Source organism: Choristoneura fumiferana, chromosome 6 (assembly GCF_025370935.1).
Source record: "Choristoneura fumiferana chromosome 6, NRCan_CFum_1, whole genome shotgun sequence".
In the NCBI taxonomy this organism is placed as follows: domain Eukaryota; kingdom Metazoa; phylum Arthropoda; class Insecta; order Lepidoptera; family Tortricidae; genus Choristoneura; species Choristoneura fumiferana.
The window spans coordinates 11846732-11871832 of NC_133477.1; the positions used below are offsets into that span (position 1 = coordinate 11846732).

Sequence of the window (25101 nt, forward strand, 5' to 3'; positions counted from 1 at the left end):
AGGGCTTGGGCCATAGTTCCCACGCGGGCCCAGTGCGGATTGGGAACTTCGCACGCACCATTGAATCCCTTCGCAGGTTTGTGCAGGTTTCCTCACGATGTTTTCCTTCACCGCAAAGTTCGTGGTAAATTTCAAATGTAATTCCGCACATGAATATCGAAAAACTTCTGATTCGAAAAACCTCTGGGTGTGAACCGGGGTTCGAACCCACGACCCTCTGCTTGAGAGGCGATAGGTCAAACCACTAGGCCACCACGGCTTCCTATTTAAACAATTTTAGACAACCGGATGGCCAAGAGGTTAGAGAACCTGACTACGAAGCTTGAGGTCCTGGGTTCGATTCCCGGTCGGGGCAGATATTTGTATGAATATTACGAAAGTGTTCTCGGGTCTTGAATGTTTAATATGTACTTTTTTTAAGTATGTATTTATCTATATAATATAAGTATGTTTATCGGTTGCCTGGTATCCATAGTACAAGCTTTGCTTAGTTTGGGACTACCTCAATTGGTGTCAAGTGTTCCATGTTATTATTATTATAAATTACTGAAGAAACGATTTTTTAAAATTTTATTTCGTCTCTCTGTAACAGTATTTCAAGAATCGTAATAGATAGACAGCTGAATTTTTTACCCTACTCATAATACGTATACACATAAAGTGTTCGAAAATATTTTTTTGTAATTATATATCAGTGACGATACGATTCAAGATAGCAGACTAAAAATTTGATTATTTCTTAATATACGATCTCTAGCAACAGACAGACACTGGAAGATATCCTATATTCCACCCGGGCCGGGGTCACTTCTCCTTCCCTATCCTGCCAGACGGGAACAAAGAGGTCAGCCTTAAGTTAAGTGTGAATCACATATTCACATTTAAAGAAAATTGCCAAATGGAATGTGGCACAGGTATTTCTTAGTATAGTAGGTCAGCCCCAACAGTATTTGAACATTTAAGTGCCTTGTCTCTTTACAGTTAATTTGAAACATTTCCACGTTGATAAGTGAATTCCCATTTTTTTTTGTGGTGAAATTATCAATCAATCAGAGGTATGTGTACTTTACTTACTACTTATATAGGTATATATGCAACTAATGCAATGAAACAACAAAATAAGATAATTTTCAATTTATTGTATAGATATACACATTCGCATATAAAATTGTCTAGTAAGACTATCTAATAAATTAGACCTAAGCAATTTCATACATACATAGTTTACTATATGGTGGATTTGTAAATATAGATAAATTTAACATATCCTCCAATTTACACAATATCTATTTATATCGTAACAACATATTTTTTTATAAAAAATGTAGTTTCGGGCATTTTACAAACAAATAATTGCTAGGATCAACAGGTAAAATGTAATAAGATTAAATTTGTTAAAATTCATCATAATTCGTGACATAATAGGGAATAAGTAATTATATACTCACAGTCATTAATTTCAAAGTTCATCACTTAAGTTCCGACAGATATATGAATCTTTAGCTAAGGGGGCGCAATTGTAATCATTTTTATTATTTGCAATTTAATTAGATAACTTTTAACACCCAGTTTGACATAAAAATGATTTTATGATGGTCTATATTAATAAAGTGCTTTCTTTTACAGTATCTAAAAAATGTGGCGCCATTTATAAAATACCCCAAAATTTGATTCAATAATCGGTCACATATCGTCACGTTTAGTGGGAACTGTTCCAGAGACAAATAGCTAATTTGGTTTTTTACTTTACAGCATACATTACAAAAATAAAACAGGAATAGGTAGTATCCTTGTGTAAAGAAAACCGCACTCGGAAGAGGCGTTCTATCAAAAATCGCGATTTGCGCTGCGGTTTCATACAGTGAAAGAATTACAAACATCAAAGTGACTTCGAGGGGCAAAAGTTTCACAAACTGGCATTACAATATAATAAACGTTCTTACCACTATTGGTCACACGCTTAAGAACGGCAGTGCCTGTTTCAGTTTTTTTTATACTATTAAGTTTCAGTTTTATACTATTAAACCCAGATTTCCCAATCCCAGTTATCCCATGGAAAAAATGTAAACAAAGGTGTTGCCGTTATCACAAAACATTTGCAGAATTCAAGATATTTTATTCTTTCCACATTTTCCAGAAATCGACTTCCCATTAAAAAACTGTATTTCTTAATCAAGATAAAATATTTTAATTTACTGATGAAAATCTTTACTTTGGCATTTACACTATGATATATTAATTTACAAATAGAGTACTGTTTTCGTATGCATAATTTATTTCTTGTCCTGGTATTTCGACCGGGTTTTTAAGCTGTGGGCCGCTCGACGCGAGACGTCACTCAATCTAACATTCGAGACTGTACCTAATCGTTTTCCAGTGACTCTTGTTCTGTTATTTTTTTTTACTGTCGACATTGTTGTTATATTTAATTGTAGTTAAGTCGTTCATTGTTACGTTTTCCGTTGTTTTTCGTTTATTTTCATATGAAAGGATGGACTCCGGTCCAAGTACTTGTCGGTCAAAAGACGACTTATAAGTTGTCTTCCGTAAAAACGGCTCTTTTATCGAAAATATAAAAAATATGGTAACAACTGAACTTTATATAATATTTCTAACGGGCCCATACCTTGAAACCCCCTGAAAAAACACTTTGACAATGACGAAACTTTGTTTACATTTTTTCCGTGGAATTAAAAATCCGGGTTTAGATATGGGAGGTAATGCCAAAGAAGTAATGTACAAACAATGAACTTTCATTGCGAACAGTGACATCTAACGGATACTCGACGACTCAACATCTCATTCGCAAACAGACTGCGTTACCTGAGAGACACAACACCTAATGACATCTAGCGGATGTTACTAACACGTGTATATTCCGAGTTAAAATTTAAATGGAAGAGCTATAATAATAATAATAAAACTATAACATCAAAAAAACATGTTACAGCTACGGCCTACGACAGTCATGAAATTAAATTGATTTAATAAATATATTATGCATGATAAGTAGTATTAGACAATTCCGTACGTCACAATATGGCTGTGCTCACAAGTTATTTCACGTTTTTGTCGAATTTGTGGGAACTGAGATTTTGCAGGCTAGTTTGAGATTATGAGCATGATAAATGGCAAAAGGTGTCCGTTTACGTCCTATCCGAAACTAAACGTGTCTACCTGTAAACAAACAAAGGTTTTGTTAGAAATTACACACATTTTCAATGTCATTTTTTTTTATTGAATCAGGCGTTACTTTGCGGAGGTCCATATCAATGAACTAAAATAATTTCCTCGCCCACCCGCGACCCCACGATAGCCAAGCCCATGCAAAATATGCGTGTTCATGCAGTTCCTCCACCTCCACACCGCAAGAACACACACAAATCACTGAGTAGAACAACACTAACAAGTGAGTCTAACAACTGGTAGCATGGTGTACGGTTGTGTCGCTCTGGGGGTGAGCTCTGGTTGAGTTCGAGGACGCGTCAGTGTGGTGTGGTGGTGGTGATGGATAGGTTTGTGTGATTTGTGTGTGTTCTTGCGGTGTGGAGGTGGAGGAACTGCATGAACACGCATATTTTGCATGGGCTTGGCTATCGTGGGGTCGCGGGTGGGCGAGGAAATTATTTTAGTACATTTTTTTTTTGTTGAACATTTAGGTACTCATAAACAGCGCCCTAATATTACAGGTAGGCTAACTTGTATGCAATGATTTTAAATAGAAAACGCGGGTCTTTTCTCCTGAAATTGCAACGGCCGTAACTGATTTTTCATTTGTGACACCACATAGGCCCCAATATGGTCCAGGTTCCAGCTCAATAAAGAGGTTTCTTACCCGAACTCGAAACAAAACCCTTGCTTTAATTTTTTTATTCTTTTTTAGTAACAGATTTAAAGACATTTCGCACATGACATTCAATACCGTTATTAACTCAAAATAAAACTATTTAAATATTGCAATATTTTTTTATTCAAAATCTGTCATGCCTGTTTGCAACTTATGCAGCCGCGCTGCCTTTATTTTTCGTATCTGCCTTGGAAAAGGCAACGGAATCAAAGCCCATCCGTACATCCATTACGTACACTCGTCTTAGGTTAGGTTACTTTTCTGAACAAGTAGGTGTCGTCACATTTTTAACCGACTTCAAAAAAGGAGGTTCAATTTGGTTGTATTTTTTTTATAATCTAAGAAATAAAGGCTTGTTTCCCTACAAATGTGATGATAAAACTTTGTTTGTTTTGCGGGCTGTATCGGAATTACCAAGCTCGGCCCAGAAAGCCTGTCTGCGACTTCTGGCTTCTAGTGCTCTCCTTAATAATTCCTAAGGCTATGTACGCATTATGCGGCTAGCCGCACGATTTTAGCACACCATCTCAAGCGATACAGTGAAAAGGGATGGCGCCCTAAAACCGCGCGGTCAGCCGCATAGTGCGTGCGTACTATCCCTGTACTATTACTGAAAGTATCTTTTTTGACCACAGCTAGGTACTTTCATTGTCATTCAATCGGCATAAGAACATGTCAAATCTCAAATGAATCAGAAAAACCAATGAAAATGGGTGTTTTTTTTTATTCGCCTGGATGGCAAACAAGCAAGTAAGATTTGAACTATTACAAAATAAAAGTAGTAAATGAATGGAGCCAGAATTTTGATGGTGTGTATTGAGCCTAAATGTGAAGTAAACATCACCTCTTCTTCGGCACCTCATCCTTCGCCTTTTTCTCCTGCTCTCTCTTTTTAGCAGCCTCTTCTCGTTGTTGGCGAATGATGGCAAGTCGCGCGAGGTCGGCGCGCGCCTGATCCGTCTTTCCTTCTGCGTGCGCCTTCTGGTAAGCCGCCGCCGCTCGCTGTCGCTCTATCTCTTCACGCTCGCGTCTAAAACAAAAAATAAACTTAAATGACTCACGCGTATTTTTACTTTGCGGAGCTGCGGAGGTCAATATCAATGAACTGCAACCATTGGTATTTATACTGGTATGTGGTATCAGAGCACCTAGTATAAAATGGCTCCAGGATCACATGGAAACATGATTACACTTAACGGTTTCATTGTAATTTATTGAATCAGGCGTTACTTTGCGGAGGTCCATGTCAATAAACTGAAAAAGTTCATTGCTTCATTGTAGTTCTATCTATCCAACATAAGTCTAAACTTTGATGCTACAAAATAGGTGTTTGATGGTTCGTTTCCGAGATTTCCTATGAGGCTGACAAGTCACCTAAGTGTACTTAAGCCCTGTTAAAGATTAAAAAAAACGCTACTAAATTGTTTGATACTCACCTAGATAATTGGGGTTTCTCCCCTTCTCCTAACGAACTATTCAGATTGGATAATTTCTTATTCTTCTTCACAACTCTGTTCGGATTTTCTACTTCAATGAGTCCAGATACACCCTTTGCTTTTGTTGGATGCTGAAAAAAACAAATTAAACTGAAATTAGGATGACGACCGCTGCGTAGTGACGCGTTCTACGTCATGAATAATTTTTGGGATAACCATTGCTGTGAAGTATGATTTTCCACAAGCTTTCTTTTAACACAGTCAAACAGACCTGATGGCGTTTATCATATTTGGTGATGCTGATTCAGAGCTTCGCACGCGTCAGCAAAGAAACATTTAATAAGATGATTGTATTTTAAACTATTTCTATGGTTTATGCTTTCAATAATAACAAAAAGATAATTTATCTTCGCATGCTGGAAATGTTATGTTATTAATGTACGAAAGTAATTACATCTTCATCTGAGTCACTTTCATCACTGCTGCCAGAGCCAGATTTGTTGTCAGCGGATTCTTCTTCGCTGGAGGACTCATCTCCTCCATGCTCCTTTCTCCACCTGGAGAATTTGCATCATCAATAGAGTAACAGGCATACCTTGAAAAGTTTGTATGTGTCACTCGGTAAAACTCTGTGGCATTTGCCACATTTATCAAAAAAAAACTTGATAAAGGCAGCAGAGGCTACCTGCGGCAGGCAGGAATCTATTAAGTGTCATGTACGAACTTGTCAAAGTTGTCAAGGTATAGTTTTGAATGAAAGAAAAAGAAAGTATCATGACAATGAATTTAGTTGATGTTCAGCATCACATTTGAAATTAAAAGACAGATCAAATGATTCGATTTGTTTTTAACCCCCAACGCAAAAAGAGGGATGCTATAAGTTTGACCGCTATGTGTCAGTATGTCTGTGTGTGTGTGTCTGTCTGTCTGTGGCACCGTAGCTCTTAAGCTCTTAAACGGGTGGACCGATTTGAATGCGGTTTTTTTTAATTGAAAGCACGTTTTCTAGCGATGGTTCTTAGACATGTTTTATCAAAATCGGTTCAGCCGTTTTTTAGATATTGAACTTTAAAGTGACAAAGTCGGGGGTTTTCCAACTTTTTGTTGGTTAGGTTATTCACTTGTAAAACATGAAAGTTCCAACAAGAATAAAACTAGAGTACAATTTTAGATATGAAATACAAATGGAGCCTTTTGTAAAGACAGTGTATTGTAAGTCCTTACTCAGGACTCCCTTTTAAGGTCTTATAGTCACATAATGACATCACGGGTAGTATGTGGTACAATACTAGTAAAATACTGAAGGTTGCTGCCCCTTTTAAAAGTTTGTATGTTAAGAGGCATAAGTTGTACAAACAAACTATTGAATCTCTTTATATATTTTTATTTATGGCAAAAAATAATTGTTTAGCATTAAATAGAATTGTGAGCTGAAGAGAGAGCAGCATGGGTTGTTTACTGACATTGATTGTCCACCTCAGCCATTCTCAAAGTGTGCTACGCGGAGCCCCCGGGGTCTGCCAAGCTTCTGCGGGGGCTCTGCAAATCCATAATCAAAATAAAAACTTATGATGTACTTTGCAAAGTACAACCGCCTATCAAATAAATTGCTTTTAACTATTTTAGAGCTCCGGAAAATAATTAGTTTTCCAACAGAGCTCCGTTGTCAAAAAAGTTTGAGAACTGCTGGTCTAACTTTATGACTTTTGCATACTCTCTGCTCACATCTCAATTCAACTTTCTGTTTTTATTAATAATGTTTGAAATTCAAGCAAGAAAAGTATGCACTATAAAGACATTGAAGCTTTCAAGCAAGATGATATCTTACCTTCTCTGCAATCAATAGATAGTGTTGTTCAAGCAGACCATATTCTAAGGCTGAATCCACACTTTTGGCAAGCGCCGACAAATGCACAGGACGCAGTCATATGTTAGAGTAAGATAGAAATTGTCCTGTTTGTCGGCATTTGCCAAACGTGTGGACCCAGCAAAGATTGTAAATGTTCCACATGATGGCATTTTCGATTTTATCTATGGGTGTAGCTTAAAGCTAGTGATAAAATGAAATGTAAATAAAGGTACTTAAGCTTCTAAAAATTTACAATAATGTATGCATGATGCAATATTTATGTGGAGATGGAGATAGAATTGCCTGAAAAAAAAAACAGCACAAAAATGTTCATTCAAAATATTGAGGTTAATTCATTGTTGGTAGCTCAACATTAATATAATGTGCTATGAAATGTAGTTTTGCAATACCTGTAAGCTAGTTAGATATACATGATGCTGGGAAAAACTGATTTATCTCTATTATGAATAGCTCAATAATTAATAATAACCACCAATATTAGATACAACAAGCTGTGCATAAATCTCTGATACAACTCTATTACTTGGGCCAGCAGGATTTGTCAGATATTTTTGCATGCTCTGCTGATGCAGATATTAATGCAGGTGACGGTAGGGTTTATATTTTTTCATAATTTTTGACTATCCAAATTAGTTTAAAAAAATATATATTTGGAGTTGTTAATTATACTGGATTTTTTTATATAAAAGTGGGTTTAAGTTACTGTCAACTAAGTTTAATGTAGTCTCACTAGCCATTGTAGCTTTCCATTAGGATTAGTGTAAGAAAACTATTCAGTTCAGAAGTTCTACACATAATACTACAAATAAACAAACATAAAACACAGATAGTATAGAAAATAGGTACTATAGAAAAGATACAACACATAATAGAGATGAACTCCTTTGTCCTTTTCCAGGAACCTGCCAATATCTTATCTTGTAAAACATGAAGATATGCAAGAGTAGCAAAATGTAAAGGTGTCAAACAGACAGAATCAATGTCATTATTTATAATATTATTTTCTGGATATTTAACGCCCGCTTCTTAACGATTGACGCACAGAACAATAAATTCAGATACAAATAGATTCTAATGCGTAATGCAACATGACTTACTTTTGTTTCAATTCTTCTTGTTTTCGCTGCTCCTCCAGCTCCTCAGGGCTGGTGAACTTGCGATTGCGGCCCTTGTGATTGGTGTATTTTCCTGGAAAACATTAAACGTACAACATGAAAACAACGAGAAAGCACATTTTTTCTAGTAACATTGCATCGACATTGAAAAAAAAACAAGAGCCAAGAGATGACACACTTACCACGTGGCATGTTGAATTGACAGAAAAACTGCTTGAGATAAATAATAAAACAACTGTAATCAGTTTGTCAGCGCGCAAAGATTTTATTCAGCAAAATGAATTATCGTACAAATTTAGAGTTGACGTTCTTGCCGGAACTAGAGCACAGATAAAATATAAAATTCCATGGGGCCTCGCCTTGCCTCGTTTCGTTTCGTGTACCAAAGGGACGTGAGACGTCATTTCTTGATTTTGTGTATCAGGCTAGCCAACCAACTTAAACAAATACTTCGTGATGCCGCCGGTCGTATTTTTTAATATCATTTAATTTTTATTGTACTTAGTACGATGGAGATCACAGTATTTTTTTCTGATGAAATTTGTGTTGTGCGTAAAAGAAAGCTCAGAACAGAAATAAATTCATTCCCAGAAACTGTTCTCTTTTTGTTTTTATAATGTTGGTTATAATATTTATTTCATTCCACCACGGTCTTTCGTCCCACACGTTCCTTTTACATCCTTTTAATAATTATTTTTCTATCTGTAGACTCTATTGGGTTTGGGTTTCACATGAGTTTCACTCTAACGTGTTTTCATATCTCTCATCGTGTTTTCATTTGCCAGGTTATTCAAAATTTCGTAGAAGACATGGAGAAAATTGTATAAGTACTTACACAAAATTTTTTGTTTCTCTTTTTTCCATGCATCGTTTGGTTGACACTTTCCCGGCTCGGATAATACCGACATGGAAATACCGACACAGTTTTTCGTGTACTCGCCCATAGAAACTGACATGAGCTTCTATGGGCGTGTACACGAAAAACAGGGCCGGAATTTCCAAGTCGTTATTATCCGGGCCGGAATTTCCATGTCGTTATTATCCGGGCCGGGAAAGAGTGTCACCGAGGTGTCACCCCATCATTTTCAATTTATCTGTGGTAGTGAAAGCCTAATTTAGCGGGAAAATGGGTTGAGTATGATGGCGCCAAATTTAGAAAATATTAACATTACTAACATATTTTTTATGAAAACTATTATTATCTTATGGCAACGGGTGACTTAAAAACTCATTATGAGTTGAATGAAACCAATACACGTCTTGGCCGTGGGACCAGTTAATAGCGTATTGGAAGCGCATCTAAAGGAGAATAAATAAAAAAGAACCAAGGTAAAGGTAAATGTCCTGGTCGGCGTCCTAATAGCAGTCCTTTCTACAACTGGTCTATTTTTATGCCAGATCAGGTTCTATAGTAACGCGCAGGTAGGTACTTATTTCACGTCCAACAGAAGTTGCGTAAAAATAAAACGTAATCCAAATGTGGCGAGTTGTAATCTTGATAAAAAACAATGTTTTTGTTTTGAAAATATATTCTTTTTGCAAGTATAGAATAGAACAATAGTCAAACATTTTTTTGGTTACTTTGTACGAGATATAACTAACCAAAAGTTAAAAAATATATTTTATAGTAGCACACTTTCGTCTCCTTGTGGTAGATTATAAATGTTTACCTAATCATTACGCTTGGTCAATTTATGCATACACCACAACCGTCATAACAATTAGGTACTTTCATAAAAATATACCTACACGCTTTTTCCGTTTTTGTTAAATCACTACCTAACTTATTATAGGTAAGTACTGCGTTGTAATGTCCCTTGGTGTTCAATAAAGATTAAGAAAGCTATAAAGAATTTAATAAATCCAATCCCATTTTTTTTGTCAACCATAAATTTTCTTAAAGTATGGAACTACTGTGGGCAAAATTTTTATGTAGGTATTTCATTTAAGTTATTTATCTTTCAATCACTTCAGATTTGTATGAATGCAAGAGATGAGTGTTCGTTCACTGGGCAGGGCAGGTAATACTTAATATAAGGTAAGCTTTCCGAGACGTTATACGAGTATCGTCATTGATGAATGAGTCATTGTCATTTCATTATAAAGACAGACGTGTGATACTTTGCTGCGTGAACTTAACCCATGACGGCGCCTAAATGTCACAGTGGAGGTTAATAACCTGTAGTATTTTTTGCTAAGTTTCACACTTTATTATCATAATTTAAACCAATTTTTTTATTTGCAGGATACGATCGATGAACTTTTGAATTTAATTTGATTATTAGGTACAATACAGAACAATATTAGTTAATTAATTATTAAGTACAAATTAATTATCAAGTAACGCATTTAGCACTAGGTAAATAATATCTATGACTAGCGTATACCCGCGGCTTCGCACGCGTAAATCATTAATACAGTAGTTGAATTGAAATTCCGGGATTTTATTAAATTCTCGTGGGAATTCCCTAAAATTACATCGTGGTTTTCTTTGACGTTATATTATATAACAACCATGCCAAATTTCATGCATGACTGTACACCCAGCGGTTGTTATTTCGAGATTTTATCCCTATCCGTGGGAATATCGGGATAAAAAATAGTCTTATGTGTTATTCCAGATGTCCAGCTATCTTCATACCAAATTTCATGACTCTAAGCCCAGCGGTTATTATTTCAAGATTTTATCCCCATCCCGTAAGAATATTTGGGTACAAAAAAAATACAAACATTGGAAAATAGAACCTCCTCCTCTTTTGAAGTCGGTTAAAAATAGCCTATGTGTTATTTTAGATATCCAGCTATCTACATACCAAATTTCATGACTCAGCGGTTGTTTTTTCAAGATTTATCCCTATCCCGTACGAATATAGGGATAAAAAGTAGCTTATGTGTTATTCCAGATGTTCAGCTATTTACATACCAAATTTTATGACTCTATGCCCAGAGATTATTAGTTCCAGATTTTATCCCTATCCCTTGGGAATATCGCGATAAAAAGTATACTATGTTTTAATCCAGGTTATAAACTAACTTTTTGCCAAATTTCATCCAAATCCGTTTAACTCACAAACTTTCACATTTATAATATTAGTAGGATTTCATCCAAATCCGTCCAGCCGTTTCAGCGTGAAGAAGTAACAAACATACTCACTCAATCACAAACTTTCACATTTTATTATATTAGTAGGATGGTTTGATTCAATTATGCATGATTATAGGTATACTCAACGCCGTATATATATTCCAAAAAAGTTACCAAAGATGGCCGAACATCACTGTACGGTAAAAATTCTAGAAAACGAAATATGAGATGTAATGGTGGATGAACGATGACAGCGCGAATTCTATTTCTGTTTTTATTATTATTATTCTTATGTCACTTCACGTCATGTAATGTCACGAATAAATGTTTTCTTTCTTTCTTTCTTTCTTTCTGTTGCAAGTGTCATTGTCATTGTAACGTTCCAGATGTAACCAACCCATATGCACATCAATAAAAAATTGTCATAATAATATTTTGTTGTTATTTAAGTGTAAAGATTATCCCAAGTTGTTGATGTTTTCTATATACCTACGCATACCGTATTGTGTACAATGTGTGTTGCACATGAATACCTTGGTCTTGAACTATACATGTGCCAAAATGTATTACATCTATTGAGCCATTTTTACGAGTTTGACTGACAAACATACAAACTAATTTTTACACTGTGACTAAGGAGTTACGAACTATTTATTATTAATAAAAACAACAATAATGGTGATATGAATATCTATTAAATCTTCAATTTCCGAACAATTTAGTTCATCCTCATCCGTATTAATTATAAAAGGTTCGACCACATCATCAATTAAAACATCTAACTGCATAATTCTGTCTTCTATTTTATTTAATCACATGATCAATACACGATCTCCAACGCTCCGGTGTCACCTTCTGCTGTATTTATAAATAGTATACAGGCACGCAAATTATGAGATTAATTAATAGTATCCAAATGTTGTTAAAACCTGAAGTATTACCACTGTCATATGAACTTTTCTACTACGAAACAGTTTCAACTGTAGGTGAAATTAATATTGAAATGAAATTATTTATTTATGCGGTTGCATTAAATTTTAACTTTACAATTAAGTATAAATAAATAAATAACTTAAGTATGTATGTTATTTAGAAAAGTTAAAACTTACGCCGATGCAAAACTTTTTCATTTTATTGGCAACACATGAGTAGTTTTTTTTGGAATCTATCTAGGTACGGCGCTGAGTTTTTTTTATAGTCATTCACGATGACGCGTGCCGTGGTTCTTATTACTAATGTCATTAATGTCTAATTTTGACAAAATCACGCGTCTTCGTGGATGGCACTAGATATATATATATACCTAGATTTATATATAAATTATTATGGTCTGCATTCCATTGCACTTAAAACTTAGTCAGGTGTAACTTATAGTTAGGTACATACGGATTTTCCAAAGAATTCGTAAAAGAAGTGTCGGACAAGCTCTTCGGCGTCTCAGGCGACCATCAGGGCTGGTACCTTCTTTGCCCAGCGCCTAAGCTTGGCGGTGCTGAGGGGCGATGCGGCCTCCGTCCTGGGGACGATGCCCCAAGTGGGTGATCTCCAGGGTATTTTTTATTTGTAATTTTTAGTTTTGTAAAATTTTGGTTTGTGTAGTTATTTTGATTTGTTATAAAAATAAATTAAACTGAACTTAAGTAAAAAAAAAAATCCAATGAAAAAAAATTTACCTACTCCTTCAGGGCATGATAAGGAAAATAATAATAATTTAAATGTAAATCTGGTACAGTCAGATTAAGACAAAGAAGAATAAAGATATGAATACAGCCAAAGTGCCAAAAATATGTATACACGACCTTAATAATGTTCGTTCAAGCAATAAAGTCCTGTAGGTAGGTTATATATTTTAGGCACTTCAAATATGTATATTTTTGTTGCTGACTGTAGACTCCTTGCCACTACAAAATACATTGTGACTAGTTTTTACACCACTTCTTTTCTTTTATTTAAGGATCCGTACCGCAAAAAAACCCTTATATAGAATCATTTTGCTGTCCGTCTGTCTGTTCGTCAGGGAATAGGTACCGCTTTTACAACATTTTATTTAGGACCGCATGAAGGTATTAAGCTAAAATGAATATATTTTTTTTTTAAGTCAAACCAGTTTCTATACAAATTGCCGTACCTAACCGTAAAACCTATAGCGTAAGTACTTCCGGTTGTCCTAAAAACTTCAAATTTGGTATGAAGGTAGCTCTTATAGAACATAATAAGAAATGTCTAAACATCTTTTATGTCTGTCTGTCTATTTAGTAACCAACTATCTAAAATGACACCTCACTGGATAGGTGCATTTTCCTTACAGAGGGGCTCTACTAAAATTGGGATATCTGAATACCCACAAGTACGAGTAGGCACACATCAGTGTGCGAGTCTGACTCGCATTTGACCGATTGTTAGCCGAAAGGTAGAGCTGTTCCCAAAACACTTGTAATTTTGTTATTTCTAATATTTAAACTTTCTTGATGTCCTCGACTAGTCTTTAAATATTTTTCCAAATGGCCCCTGAATTACCATCATTTGTACCTACATCCTTTTACTAAACTTCCTTGCCCCATCAATCAAAATACCGATGCGCGACAGTAAGAATTCCAGTATTTGTATTGTTAAGTATTGATAAATCTTGACATTTACCGTTCGGGAGATTAGCGCTATCATGCAGTTTTGAGTTTAAAAAGTCCCGATAGTAATGCAAATATTTTATCATGAATATAACAAGAGATACACGCAAATAGGACAGTTCTCATTATCACAGACCATTTCCATCAACTTACCATCGCAAAATGCGGCGATATTCTGGAGAGAAGTAGGTACACCTAATTTCGGTCAGCCAGCAGATCCTGACGAATGGTAACCATGTACGACGGCCTCTTCAATTTTACTCAAATAATCAAAGGTCAGGGAGCTATGGAGAGAACTATATAATGCTCGGGGTTTCTCTACGGGATCAGAAATTCGTAGTACTTAGTCACCGATATAGCCAAGCGAATTAGCTCGTTGAAGTGGGGCAATGGGCGGGCCACGGAGAACAGAATATAGCCGTTGGGACCGAAAAGTTCTCGAATGGAGACACCGGATCAGCAAGTGCAGCGTAGGACGTCCAGTCCACCAACGAGATGACCTGATTCATGGTGGATGCAGGTCGCTTCCAACCGAAGCAACTGGAGGTCAATGGGGAGATCTGTGTCCAACAGTGGCCGTCCTACGGCCGACATGATGATGATGATGAATTAAAGGTTTATCCTGTTACAGAAACCGCCTAAAACCTAAGCACGAATCATTCACCTCGATTTACAAGCGGTTATTGTCAAGTCAAGGCTGAATGACAATTTACTATGTAAGCTGCGTACGCGACACCGAATTCTAATGTTTTGACGATTGTTTTGATGTAAACACTATACGATTGAAGATCGAGAAATAGATTTAAAGAAAGTGAAGAAAAAATGGCACACGTGACCTCGTTAAGAAACCGCGAGGTTCGCCAACTTTTTACCATTTCTCAGGGTAAGATTGAGCCTTTATAAATTGGGTAGATTATCCTATTTGTTTTTTTTAGTTACCCGTATAATGTCTACGCTTTTTAGGGTTTCGTAGTCCTACAAGGAACATGTATATAATTATTATGTAGTTTCGTCATGTCCATCCCTCCTTCCGCGGCTTAGCTTAGATACTCTTAGAAGCTGTAACTTTGCATGGATATTATCCACGTGGACAAAGTGGTAAAATAACATATTTAAAAAATATTTTTTTAGTGTACCTATGTACACGCAGTACACGTAAAGTGGTTTTTTTTCTCTTCTGAATACATAGTTTGTGGCATCATTGGATATAAGTCTTTCAACAATATTTATTATAGGTTTGTTAATTTAGATCATTTTCGATTTCGGGATCAGTTTGCAAAATTAATACGCTAAAAGGCATGTTTCACTACTCATTATGAAGTGTTCCCTTTACAAGCTAAGTAAACGTTGGCGTAATAGTAGCATTGGCGTGAACAAACTGGTAAAAATCGTAATAAATTTTAATGTATGCCACGTCTTTAAATGAAAACTATCACAGCTTATATAGGCTCAACGAGTTAACGAATATCATCATCATCCCAGCCTATATACGTCCCACTGCTGGGCACACGCCTCCTCTCAGAATGCCAATATAGTCGATCAAAATTTAATATTGAATACTTGCCGCCTTAGAGCAACACGGGCTTCCTACCGGAGGAAGCCCGTGTTGCTCTAAGCTTGCCGCATGTTAGTACGGAACCCTACACTGCACGAGCCCTGACACGTGCTTGGCCGGTTTTTTGAAGTCGATCAATAAGTTTTTAATACTTACCTAAATCAAAATTATTGATCACTTGAAATCGTAATTCTTTGATAATTATAAATTTTATACCTTGGGCGCATTTTTTTGTTTTCGGTCAATTTATAGTAAGAAAATACATTGTTATATTATATTGCTTACAAAAAAACTGTATCATCGAACACACCTCCATTCCTCATTGTAGCGGTTAACTGCCAACATTATCGTACAGGACATGATATTTACTGCGTCCTTTTACAAAACGTGTTCCAAAAAGCTCACAAAATGGCCATAAACACTATAGTTACATATAGTTGATAACTGTAAATTACACTGAGCTTTTTAATTAAACTAACTGTATATTTTGTGCAATTGGCATCCAAGGGATACAGTTCCTATAAGCGCTGAAAACTAAATGCTATGAGTTAACGAAACTCTACGACCGCTCCTTAGTGATGTCCTTACATCAGAGAGGATTTCAACTCCATATTATATAGTAACTATACCTACTCGTATAGTTTACTTATATAGTTTAGTGAAACATACAATAAATAATAATAATTATCTGACCCACTCAAAAATATTTTGTGCATTATACATTTACACTTGTACAAGGATTGTATATAGCTATCTATGTAAATTATTTTTTGTGTAAAATAAAAATAAAAACATAATTGACAAAAGATACGAATAGTAGAGATTTATTTTTAATTGAATTTCACCAAGGCAGCGTAATTAAATATTCGGAAAATATTATACACCCAATTACCTAATCAACTAGGTATTAATTCGAAAAATACACTAAGGTCAGTAGGTACTAATATTCAAAATTAAAATTGAAGAACAAGCACTTTTTTTTCTTTATGCTGACAAAATGGCATATCCCGCAGCTTTAGGATTAAAATAATCTGTGCCGTATGCAATTTACTCTAATAATAACAATTAACCTAAATATTAAAAATGAAAAATATAACCATATTCTTGGACAATTATTCACTTCAACTGATTTGAAAAATGTATGCAATTACACAGAATTTAATATACGTTTTGTTAAGAGATAAATTCCCTTCCGATGGTACTCATATCGCGACGTAACGGTTTGTGTGGGACACATTAATCTTTTTGCGAGGGAAGGAATTCGGGGCATTATCGTTTTTTATATCGGACATTTTGTTTCAGGTTCCGCGGTATAGCTCTTAATTAAAAACACAACGCTTTACTTTGTTAGTTAAGATTGATTGGTTTCTTTAATTCGGTAGGAGATAAGGACAACGTTAAAGTGCATCATTATATTCAGTGAAGCTTTAACGAGGGCCAGAACGTGACTGTTTTAAAATTTTAAATAAAAGGTTTACATTTAAATTAAATCGTGTCGGATGGCTTAGTATTTCAATCTTGTATAATTTCAAGACGGTCATAATTTTTTTGTGACTGATTTGTTTACATAAAATTTAGATACTCAATTGATATGACCCAATATGAACATTTCTTATTTCGACTTTGTTGATCAAAATACTTTTTTTGAAATAAAAAATATTTGTAATAGAATATAAAATTACGTATCAAATTATGGTAGCCGTCTCTAATTCACAAATACCCTACCGTCGAATAGCGAACCCCTAGGGGTTCGTGTACCCCACTTTGAGCAACCCTGTACTAGAGCATAAAAAGTCATTTTATGTCGCCTAGATACAGCATAAACACGAACTTTACGAGCATGAGAAGTGGAAATTATAATAATTACTTAATGTATTAAAAACTATCCCAGTACTTAAATCACTCACAGCTATTCAAAGTAGCTTAGTCTACTTAGCTTTTTTTCAGCCCCTTGGCTCGTCAGCATCTGTTAGTTTGGTCGTACGTATAAGAGGCGAAGGAACCACGGCGCGCGTCCACATACAGCCTCGCCGAGACCTTGTCCGCTACGCAAGGACGCTGGCAGCCCCTGCGCGAAAAACGCCTGCCACTACCGCACGAACGCGCCCGCGGGAAAGTTCACTTTGGATTTAGAACTATTTTGTTTTTAAATTGTGGTCGCAGGAATATTTTGGCTAGCCAGTATTTTGTTACTAGAAATAGTTTTCCTATTGCAAACTTTTTTCTGAGTGTTCGTGATTTTTTAAGTGTTGCTAAATTAAATTAAAGGTAAGTTTTTTTTCTATGTCTGAATTAAAATAATTATATATAAAAGTAGTTAAGTAATTTGAGACAGACTTAGAATGCACTCGTTGAAGTCTTTTTGACGCGAAACTTGTATGTTCCAATTATCTAGAGATGTTAAGCTGTTATTGCGGTAAAATGGTAGTATTCCGACCATAATAGGTATAAAGGTGTTTATTAAATAACTTTAAACCTATAAGCACTTAGTTTGTTAAGGATCGAGAGTAGAATATTTTTATATTTTAAAGCAGGTTATGTTTTTAAGAAAACCTTTCTTTCATTATGCCTGCTCTAAAAATTACGAATGCAGCATGAGCCAAATAAATGTTTTACTCGTAGTGAGGTTGTATACTATTTAGATACTTAGTTTAAAACTTGTTGTTTTTCTGTCAGTTTAATTTTATTTAAAAACGGGGAAGCGCAACGGACAAGTGCAAATTGCGAGTGTAGAGCTAGAAATTAAGTAGAAACACAGGAATAATATATTTTTTAAATAATTAGGGCATTTCCAAACAAATGCAATAAACTAATATAAAATAAAAGTGTCTGAGGTTTTCAGTTATTTAATTAACATACTTTTTTATACAGAAAACAATACATTTTTTATTACGTACATTTTACAGCATAAGTAAGTACAACCAAGGAGACCCTTTATTAATTGTATTGCATAATTTACACCCAAGAATAACGTAAGGGGCCATTCTATTATTACGTAAGACGTTTTTTACTAGTTTTTGACCCATAAATAAGAAAAAAAAGAAAAATCCGATTCTTCCCCCTGTTCAATATTTATTACGTAAGAAACTAAAGGAAAAAATTAATATACGCTTGGTTGGTTTTGATGTTTATTTTTTAAGTAAATTTTTTTAGGAACGTTTACAATCATGTTAGATGGAATCATTTTAATAATTTGGATAATCACTACATAACTTTTCAGTCCAGGGGCACAAAACCCACTCAGAAAATGGACCTGCCACTGGACCATCTCTAATATCAGGTGTTGCTTCTTCTTGGTCGTTGGCCGCGATTTTAAAAAGTAACGCAATAATTTGTTTTTTTTTTAAATATTCATATAAGAAAACAGTACGTAATAAAAAATTACGAGCTTTTGTGAAATATGAAAATATGTACAGTTGGAGTGTTCCGATGCTTTTAGAGCTGAACTGTTCAAACAATGATTGTAATTCTTAGGGCATTCTATGATGAGACAGCAACTTGAGGGCAAGATCCATCTTGAATGCTGCCTAAGGTCTGGGCTAGGAAATGCAAGTAGATAGATTTTGCCAGTCATCATATGTAAGGTTTGTGTGCTAAGTTATTCTGGCTTTTCATTATACCAACATGACGAAGATGTTCCAATAGGTACAATACGCGCTGATTATTTTATTTTTAATTTATATATTTATTTTTTAATTTATCCCTGTTTCCTAATCAGACCGCTGAATATATCTAATGAGTTTCTCACGAAATTTAATTTTACCTCACTAGCTCAAAAAAAACTACTTCCTATTTCGAAATCCACGTAGGAAAGCGCTTTTTCCCCGCTTGGTGGAAATAGTAGATTGTTGCACCAAGCAGAAAGTTATTTATTACTGCACCGAGTGCCGATTTGGAGCCCGAGCGTCAGCGAAGGCTTTAAAGTGCACGAGGGCAATATAAATTACTTAATGCGAGGTGAATAATCTGCTTTTCTTTCAACTATTACAGGAATAGTAGACGAAAAAAAAAAATGCTGAATGCGCTGATGTCCCTTAGCCAATGCATGAAATGGCGCCATTTCACGATTATGCCTAGGAATTTCGTTCCACATTTTCGTTTTTGGAACGGCTGGATCAACTTTTATAATTTTTGTGTTTTTGGATTTGTCTTCGTCAGGAATGTTTTTAATACTTATTATCCTAAGTCTTAAATAAAAACATTGGAAAATTGACGAAAAAATAAAATAAAAGAAAAAAAACTTTCTCATACAAAATGTTCATGGGTTTAGGAACTGTCAAACATTTAATGTACATCCCATCGATACGGAAAAGAACGAAATTAAAGAACGCATTGACATCGAAATCGAATAATCACTTATTTTTGTGTAAACTAAAGAAAAAAGGCGCTGTTGTTTGTATGTTACGATTCGAGTACCGTAATTTTTATGTAGTGTTTTTTCGGGCTGGAAAACGTCTGCCGGGTCCGCTACTACATATCTTAAAATATAGGTAATATATTTTGTTTTGATACAAAACGGAACTTTAAATACCTAAGTGTGAGCTGGATTCATTTTTAACAGATATTGGCATATTACAAGTAAAACATGCACCTATGCTAAATATTTTTGTTTCATTCTTGTACTGATTCCTGGTACATACAGGTGAACAAGTTCAAAAGTCTAATGACTCAGGATTTGTTATTCATTATCTTTGCAACAAGTATGTATTTTTGAGTATAGTGTAAATATCTAATACCGTTAAACGAGCAATTCTTGTATATATATAAATAAAATTAAATAAATAAATATCACGGGACAATTCACACCAATTGACCTAGTCCCAAACTAAGCAACGGATAAATATAATTATATAGGTATAGATACATATACTTAAATACATATACTTCCTTATATATATGTATATATATTTCGTGGATCTTGGAAACGGCTCCAACAATTTCGATGAAATTTGGTATACGTAGGGGATTTCGGGGATGTAAAATCGATCTAGCTTGGTCTTATCTCTGGGAAAACGGTTGGTACCGAGTTTTAGCCCGAGCAAGGTACTTAATTGACGTAGTGATAAAACTCCATATCCATACTTAATATTATAAATGCGAAAGTGTGTGTGTTTCTATGTTTGTATGGTTGTCTGTCTTTCACGTCGAAACGGAGCGACGGATCGACAAATCGACGTGATTTTTGGCATAGTGATAGTTTATGGGCCAGAGATAGACAGGCTAATTTTTATCACGAAAAAAATGCACCGTTCCCGAGGGAACAGCGCGCGATAACCGAATTCCAAGTGAGCGAAGCCGCGGACAAAAGCTAGTTGCAGTATAAAATGAAATAGACACTGATTTTCGCAGTAAAAAAATCGATTACCTATTTAAATTAAATGATATTGTCGAAATTACTAAAAAAATACACAAGACAGTTTGTCCACTCAACATAAAAAACCGGCTAAGAGCGTGTCGGACACGCCCGAAATAGGGTTTCGTAGCCATTACGAAAAAATTAAGTAATATTTTTCTAAGGATTTCGTATTTACGGAATATTCCAAGTTTAGGTATATATTTATTATCCGTTGCTTATTACCATAACACAAGCTTTGCTAAGCTTACTTTGGGACTTGGTAAATTGATGTGAATTGTCCCGTGATATTTATTTTGTTTACTTATTTTACCTTCGGCTGCTATTTACTCTTAAACTACTAATAATCCTCATGAAAACTTAACCGTTATATATACTTAATAGTTTGATATACTTACTATCATCCTGAATTTTTTCAAATTTTTCTACCCACCGGTTTAGATTTTAGAGGGGGGGGGGGGGGCTCGATTTTAATGAAAATTTGCACTAAAGTTGAATATTTCGCAAACAAATCTCTGAATCGAAAAATCATTTAGCAACTCCCTTATGGTTTTAAAATACCTATCCAAAGATGCCCCACACTTCAAGGTTGGATGAGAAAAAAAAATCACCCCCACTTTACGTCAATGGGAGGTACTCTAAAAAAAATTGTTTTTGAATTTTTCATTGTACCATTTTATCGACATAGTATATATATTCGTGCAAAATTAAAGCTTTTTAGCATTGATAGTCCCTGAGCAAAGCCGCGGACGGACAGACAGACAGGCAGACATGGCGAAACTATAAGGGTTCCGTTTTTACCATTTTGGCTACGGAACTAAAAAACCGATTGACCATGCAGCGGGTACATTTACATTAACCGTTTCGTACCCTATTTTACACCCTTAGTACCTTTTTATTCCCAGTGGCAGCAACACTATTAGGCAAGTACTCTATTGTCAACTACGAAATTTGGACTCCAGCACTACGGTTTAAAAGTCAAGGGGAATCAACACACTACTTTCCCAAGAAAGCCCTCATGAAGGTTCAGTACTGATTCTCGACCGACGACCAGTTCACTCTCATCTCTGTCAAGAGTGTAACGACTTAAAAGTGACGTCAGGTGACAAGCAAAACTCCCAAACCGCAAAAAAAAGATTAATGGAATTACCTTACAATGCTACGCATAAGTTTGATTATTCCTCTTGACTGGTGGTAATTGGTGACTTTTGCTTGTCAACCGACGAGGTATTGTATTTATACATTTTGTGCAACTACCCATAACCCATCTTCATTTTTACATTCTTTATACAAAGCATACTATAAATTATCTGTTTTTCAAACTAGGTTCGTCTCCTTAACCAAAGAAATCCTTTTTCTCTGTTTGCATTGTTAGCGAAAGAGCGGAGATGGGCGATAGCAACGCGCACGGCTCATGTTAATTCAATCGATAGCTGCCAGCATTCCCTGTCAGATAGCTCACACGGGAGCGTAGGGATGTAAGAATTTCTCAAGGAGCATTCCAGGAACAGTCGGTACCGGCATTAGGGTCGGGTCAAAAGTGCCTAAGGTAAAATAAAAAAAAATGTAAAAAAATACAACCTTTTTTGCTGACGAATTTTTTTTGCTAAACTACATTTCCATAAAATTTCAAGTCGATTCTATGAACCGTTGAGGAGTTCCGTCCTGCGGAGACGATCTTGGCCAGATCATCAGCATGTCACTGACAGATTATTGTATTGTTACCAGATTTACATAAGTAGGTATGTCAAATTTAAAGTCAATCTGACTACTGGAAGTGGATCAAAATTCAGTTACAAGTTTGACTCGCACATACATACATATGTAGGCGGCCGATCGTAAAATCCACCCGATCACGAAATTCGTAGGCATATCGTGAAATGGCGCCATTTTATGAGTTGGCTAAAGGACATCCGCCATATCGTTAAAAACTCACCGTTTAACGATTTGCCTAGTGACGTTTAGGCAGATCATGAAACGCCGCCATATCGGTTCTGGCACTTCGCCGGCCAAATGGCGCCATTTCACGATATGCCTAAGAATTTCGTGATCTGGCGGATATTACGATCGGCCGCCGACACATACAAAGCAAGTTAAATAATAGCTTGTAAAAACGGAGCGCCACAAATACGTCAATTATGATTGAGGAAATAGGTGCTATAGAAAAATCGGTGCGCTATTACAAATTCTCGTAGTGGCGATATAAAGCCTCCTCATAGTTCCCTACTTTCCTGAAGTTGCTTGAAATGGAGAATCATTCGCTGTCGTTTTCAGTTTATTCGGCCCATATTGCTGCTACCTTCCTTTTGATCTGCATTTGTTTTTGTTTTAATTGAATTTTTAATTTGTTTTTGTTTAAATACTCCCTAATGTGGCCTCAGCATACATAAACAATTCTTCCGTGATTGCATGTATATTTATGGTATTTGTAAAAAAGTCTAATAAAAAGCGTATTAAGATAATTCGAATCCCTAGTAATTGGAGTAATCAATCGTCTAATTATTGGTTATCTACGCAGTATTTTTTTTAGATTCTGATGTAAAAAACGTAAAATTGGCATAGTAATTATTAGGTAGCCATCAATGGCAACTACTTCGATGTTTCTATGTATTAAAAAAGGCCACCAACTCCGCTAGAACCACGCTACAATGATAAATGCTTGTTTGGAAATACGGCAGTTCATCAAGCCAAGTTCAGTGAAAAAAAAAGTAATCAAACCGATTGTTATTCGTCGGCCTATATAGTTTCGGCAATATATAGCCCCGTGACACCTGTCATCCTCATATTTTTTCTGGTTTTTGGTTAAAAAATGTATTGATATTGTCATAGTTCTCGATCCATGCTATCTGTAGATGAGCAGTTACGGTGTTCAAAATTATCTGCACAGGACTCAACTGCCAAGGTGACAAAGACAGTGTTTTTTTTACTTTTAAAAATAATTAGTTTTTTTAATTTTTATTACACTTTTAAGTTTATTCGAAGAAGCAATGTAAAGCAAAATGCTTGATGTTTGTAGCATGACAGGCGACGTCAGTTGTATTCTGAGATGGCGTAGGTACATTGATAGCAGTATTTAATTTGTATGAAAAAAGGAAAATTCAAAGACTCCATTATTTTTAAAAGTCGCCGAACTAATGTTGTTCAGTTTGACGAGGACGATCTACATGTTAATTTTTTGCTCGTATTACAGGCCACACCCGGTATATCATTTTAAACACCACAACCGCTCATCCACTTCTGCTTCCGACTGTACCTTCCTTACCATAAATAAAACTTAGATTAACTATTTTCTGTTTAGAGCTTTTATCACGCGATGATTTTGACGCACGTATAAATAAATACATTATTAAGGTTCATTTTTACTATTAATAATTAATATTTCTTAATGTCTTAAGAAAATCTCATATCTCTTCAAAGGCCGGGAAAGGAAATTAATAAGTCTGACTCGGGTAAAATTTAATTCAATTTTACATTTTCAACCCAATGTAAGTACATAATAAATAGCCATCAATGTAATTTCTTGATAACCCGGTGTTAATCGTAGACAGGTAGCCCGTTGCGGGTAAAACATATTCCAGTTTTATCCAGCCATGCGACGTAATTTCTTGTTTTCTTACCAAGCCTCATTATACAGCTTCTTTTAGCTTGTTATAGCTAATTTTTGACATTATAATTCCAGTAAACCTGTTAGATTCCCGATGCGAAGCTACATTGAAATTATCGGGAGGAAGTGGTAATGAGAAATGCAAAATGTACTAACGATAAAATTGCGAATATGATAATTTTCCTTTAGGTACACTTTGTACTCAATTTATAGGTTTTTATCTTACACACGAATACTAACAAAACAAATAGCATGAATTCAAAACCTAATATTACTACCTAGTTTAGTTAGCTACTCTCCTTTTATTCCAAAACTACTGTTGTTTTTCGCCCAAAGGCTTTCCTTTCCTCAGCAGTGTTGGCCATACTTTCTAACTCAACTAGACCACAAAATTAATATGTAATTTTTTTTTAATTACGACATTTATCAACAAATTTTATTTCATTCCAAAAGATTTTACTTTATTTTGCCTTATTCAAATTTTCCAGAAACAAGCTACCTGTTGACTCTCGTAAACAAGAGTTTTATTATTTTAGTAATAGTTGGAGGACTCCAGCAGAACTTTTCTGCGTTATTATAGTACATGTCTTCACATGCAGGCCGTTAGATAGG

The 25101-nt window shown here is 35.3% G+C and overlaps 2 protein-coding genes across 2 annotated transcripts in view; one reads left to right on the plus strand and one right to left on the minus strand.

The window, feature by feature from the left end:
* Window positions 1–1119: 1119 nt before the first annotated feature.
* LOC141429085 (28 kDa heat- and acid-stable phosphoprotein-like) lies at window positions 1120–8629 on the minus strand. Its single transcript, XM_074089272.1, has 6 exons — window positions 8451–8629; window positions 8251–8341; window positions 5738–5840; window positions 5284–5414; window positions 4692–4877; window positions 1120–3177 (listed from the first exon to the last, which is right to left on the minus strand). Exons 1-6 carry the CDS (start codon window positions 8458–8460, stop codon window positions 3174–3176), a joined length of 525 nt encoding a protein of 174 aa, XP_073945373.1. The 5' UTR covers window positions 8461–8629; the 3' UTR covers window positions 1120–3173.
* An 8939-nt stretch (window positions 8630–17568) lies between these two features.
* The window catches only part of Mur89F (Mucin related 89F), a 47067-nt gene continuing 39534 nt past the window's right edge, over window positions 17569–25101 (plus strand). The window contains exon 1 of the mRNA XM_074089258.1: window positions 17569–17800. The gene's annotated coding sequence lies outside the window, so the exon portion shown is untranslated. The remainder of the gene's footprint in view (window positions 17801–25101) is intronic.

What these genes read in the sequence shown, in the direction of transcription:
- LOC141429085 (XM_074089272.1), bottom strand. An exon ending in AAAGTGACTCAGATGAAGAT is followed by an intron (nt 5,415 to 5,737) that starts GTAATTACTTTC and finishes TGTTTTTTTCAG; the next exon opens with CATCCAACAAAAGCAAAGGG. An exon ending in GAGAAACCCCAATTATCTAG is followed by an intron (nt 4,878 to 5,283) that starts GTGAGTATCAAA and finishes TTTTTGTTTTAG; the next exon opens with ACGCGAGCGTGAAGAGATAG.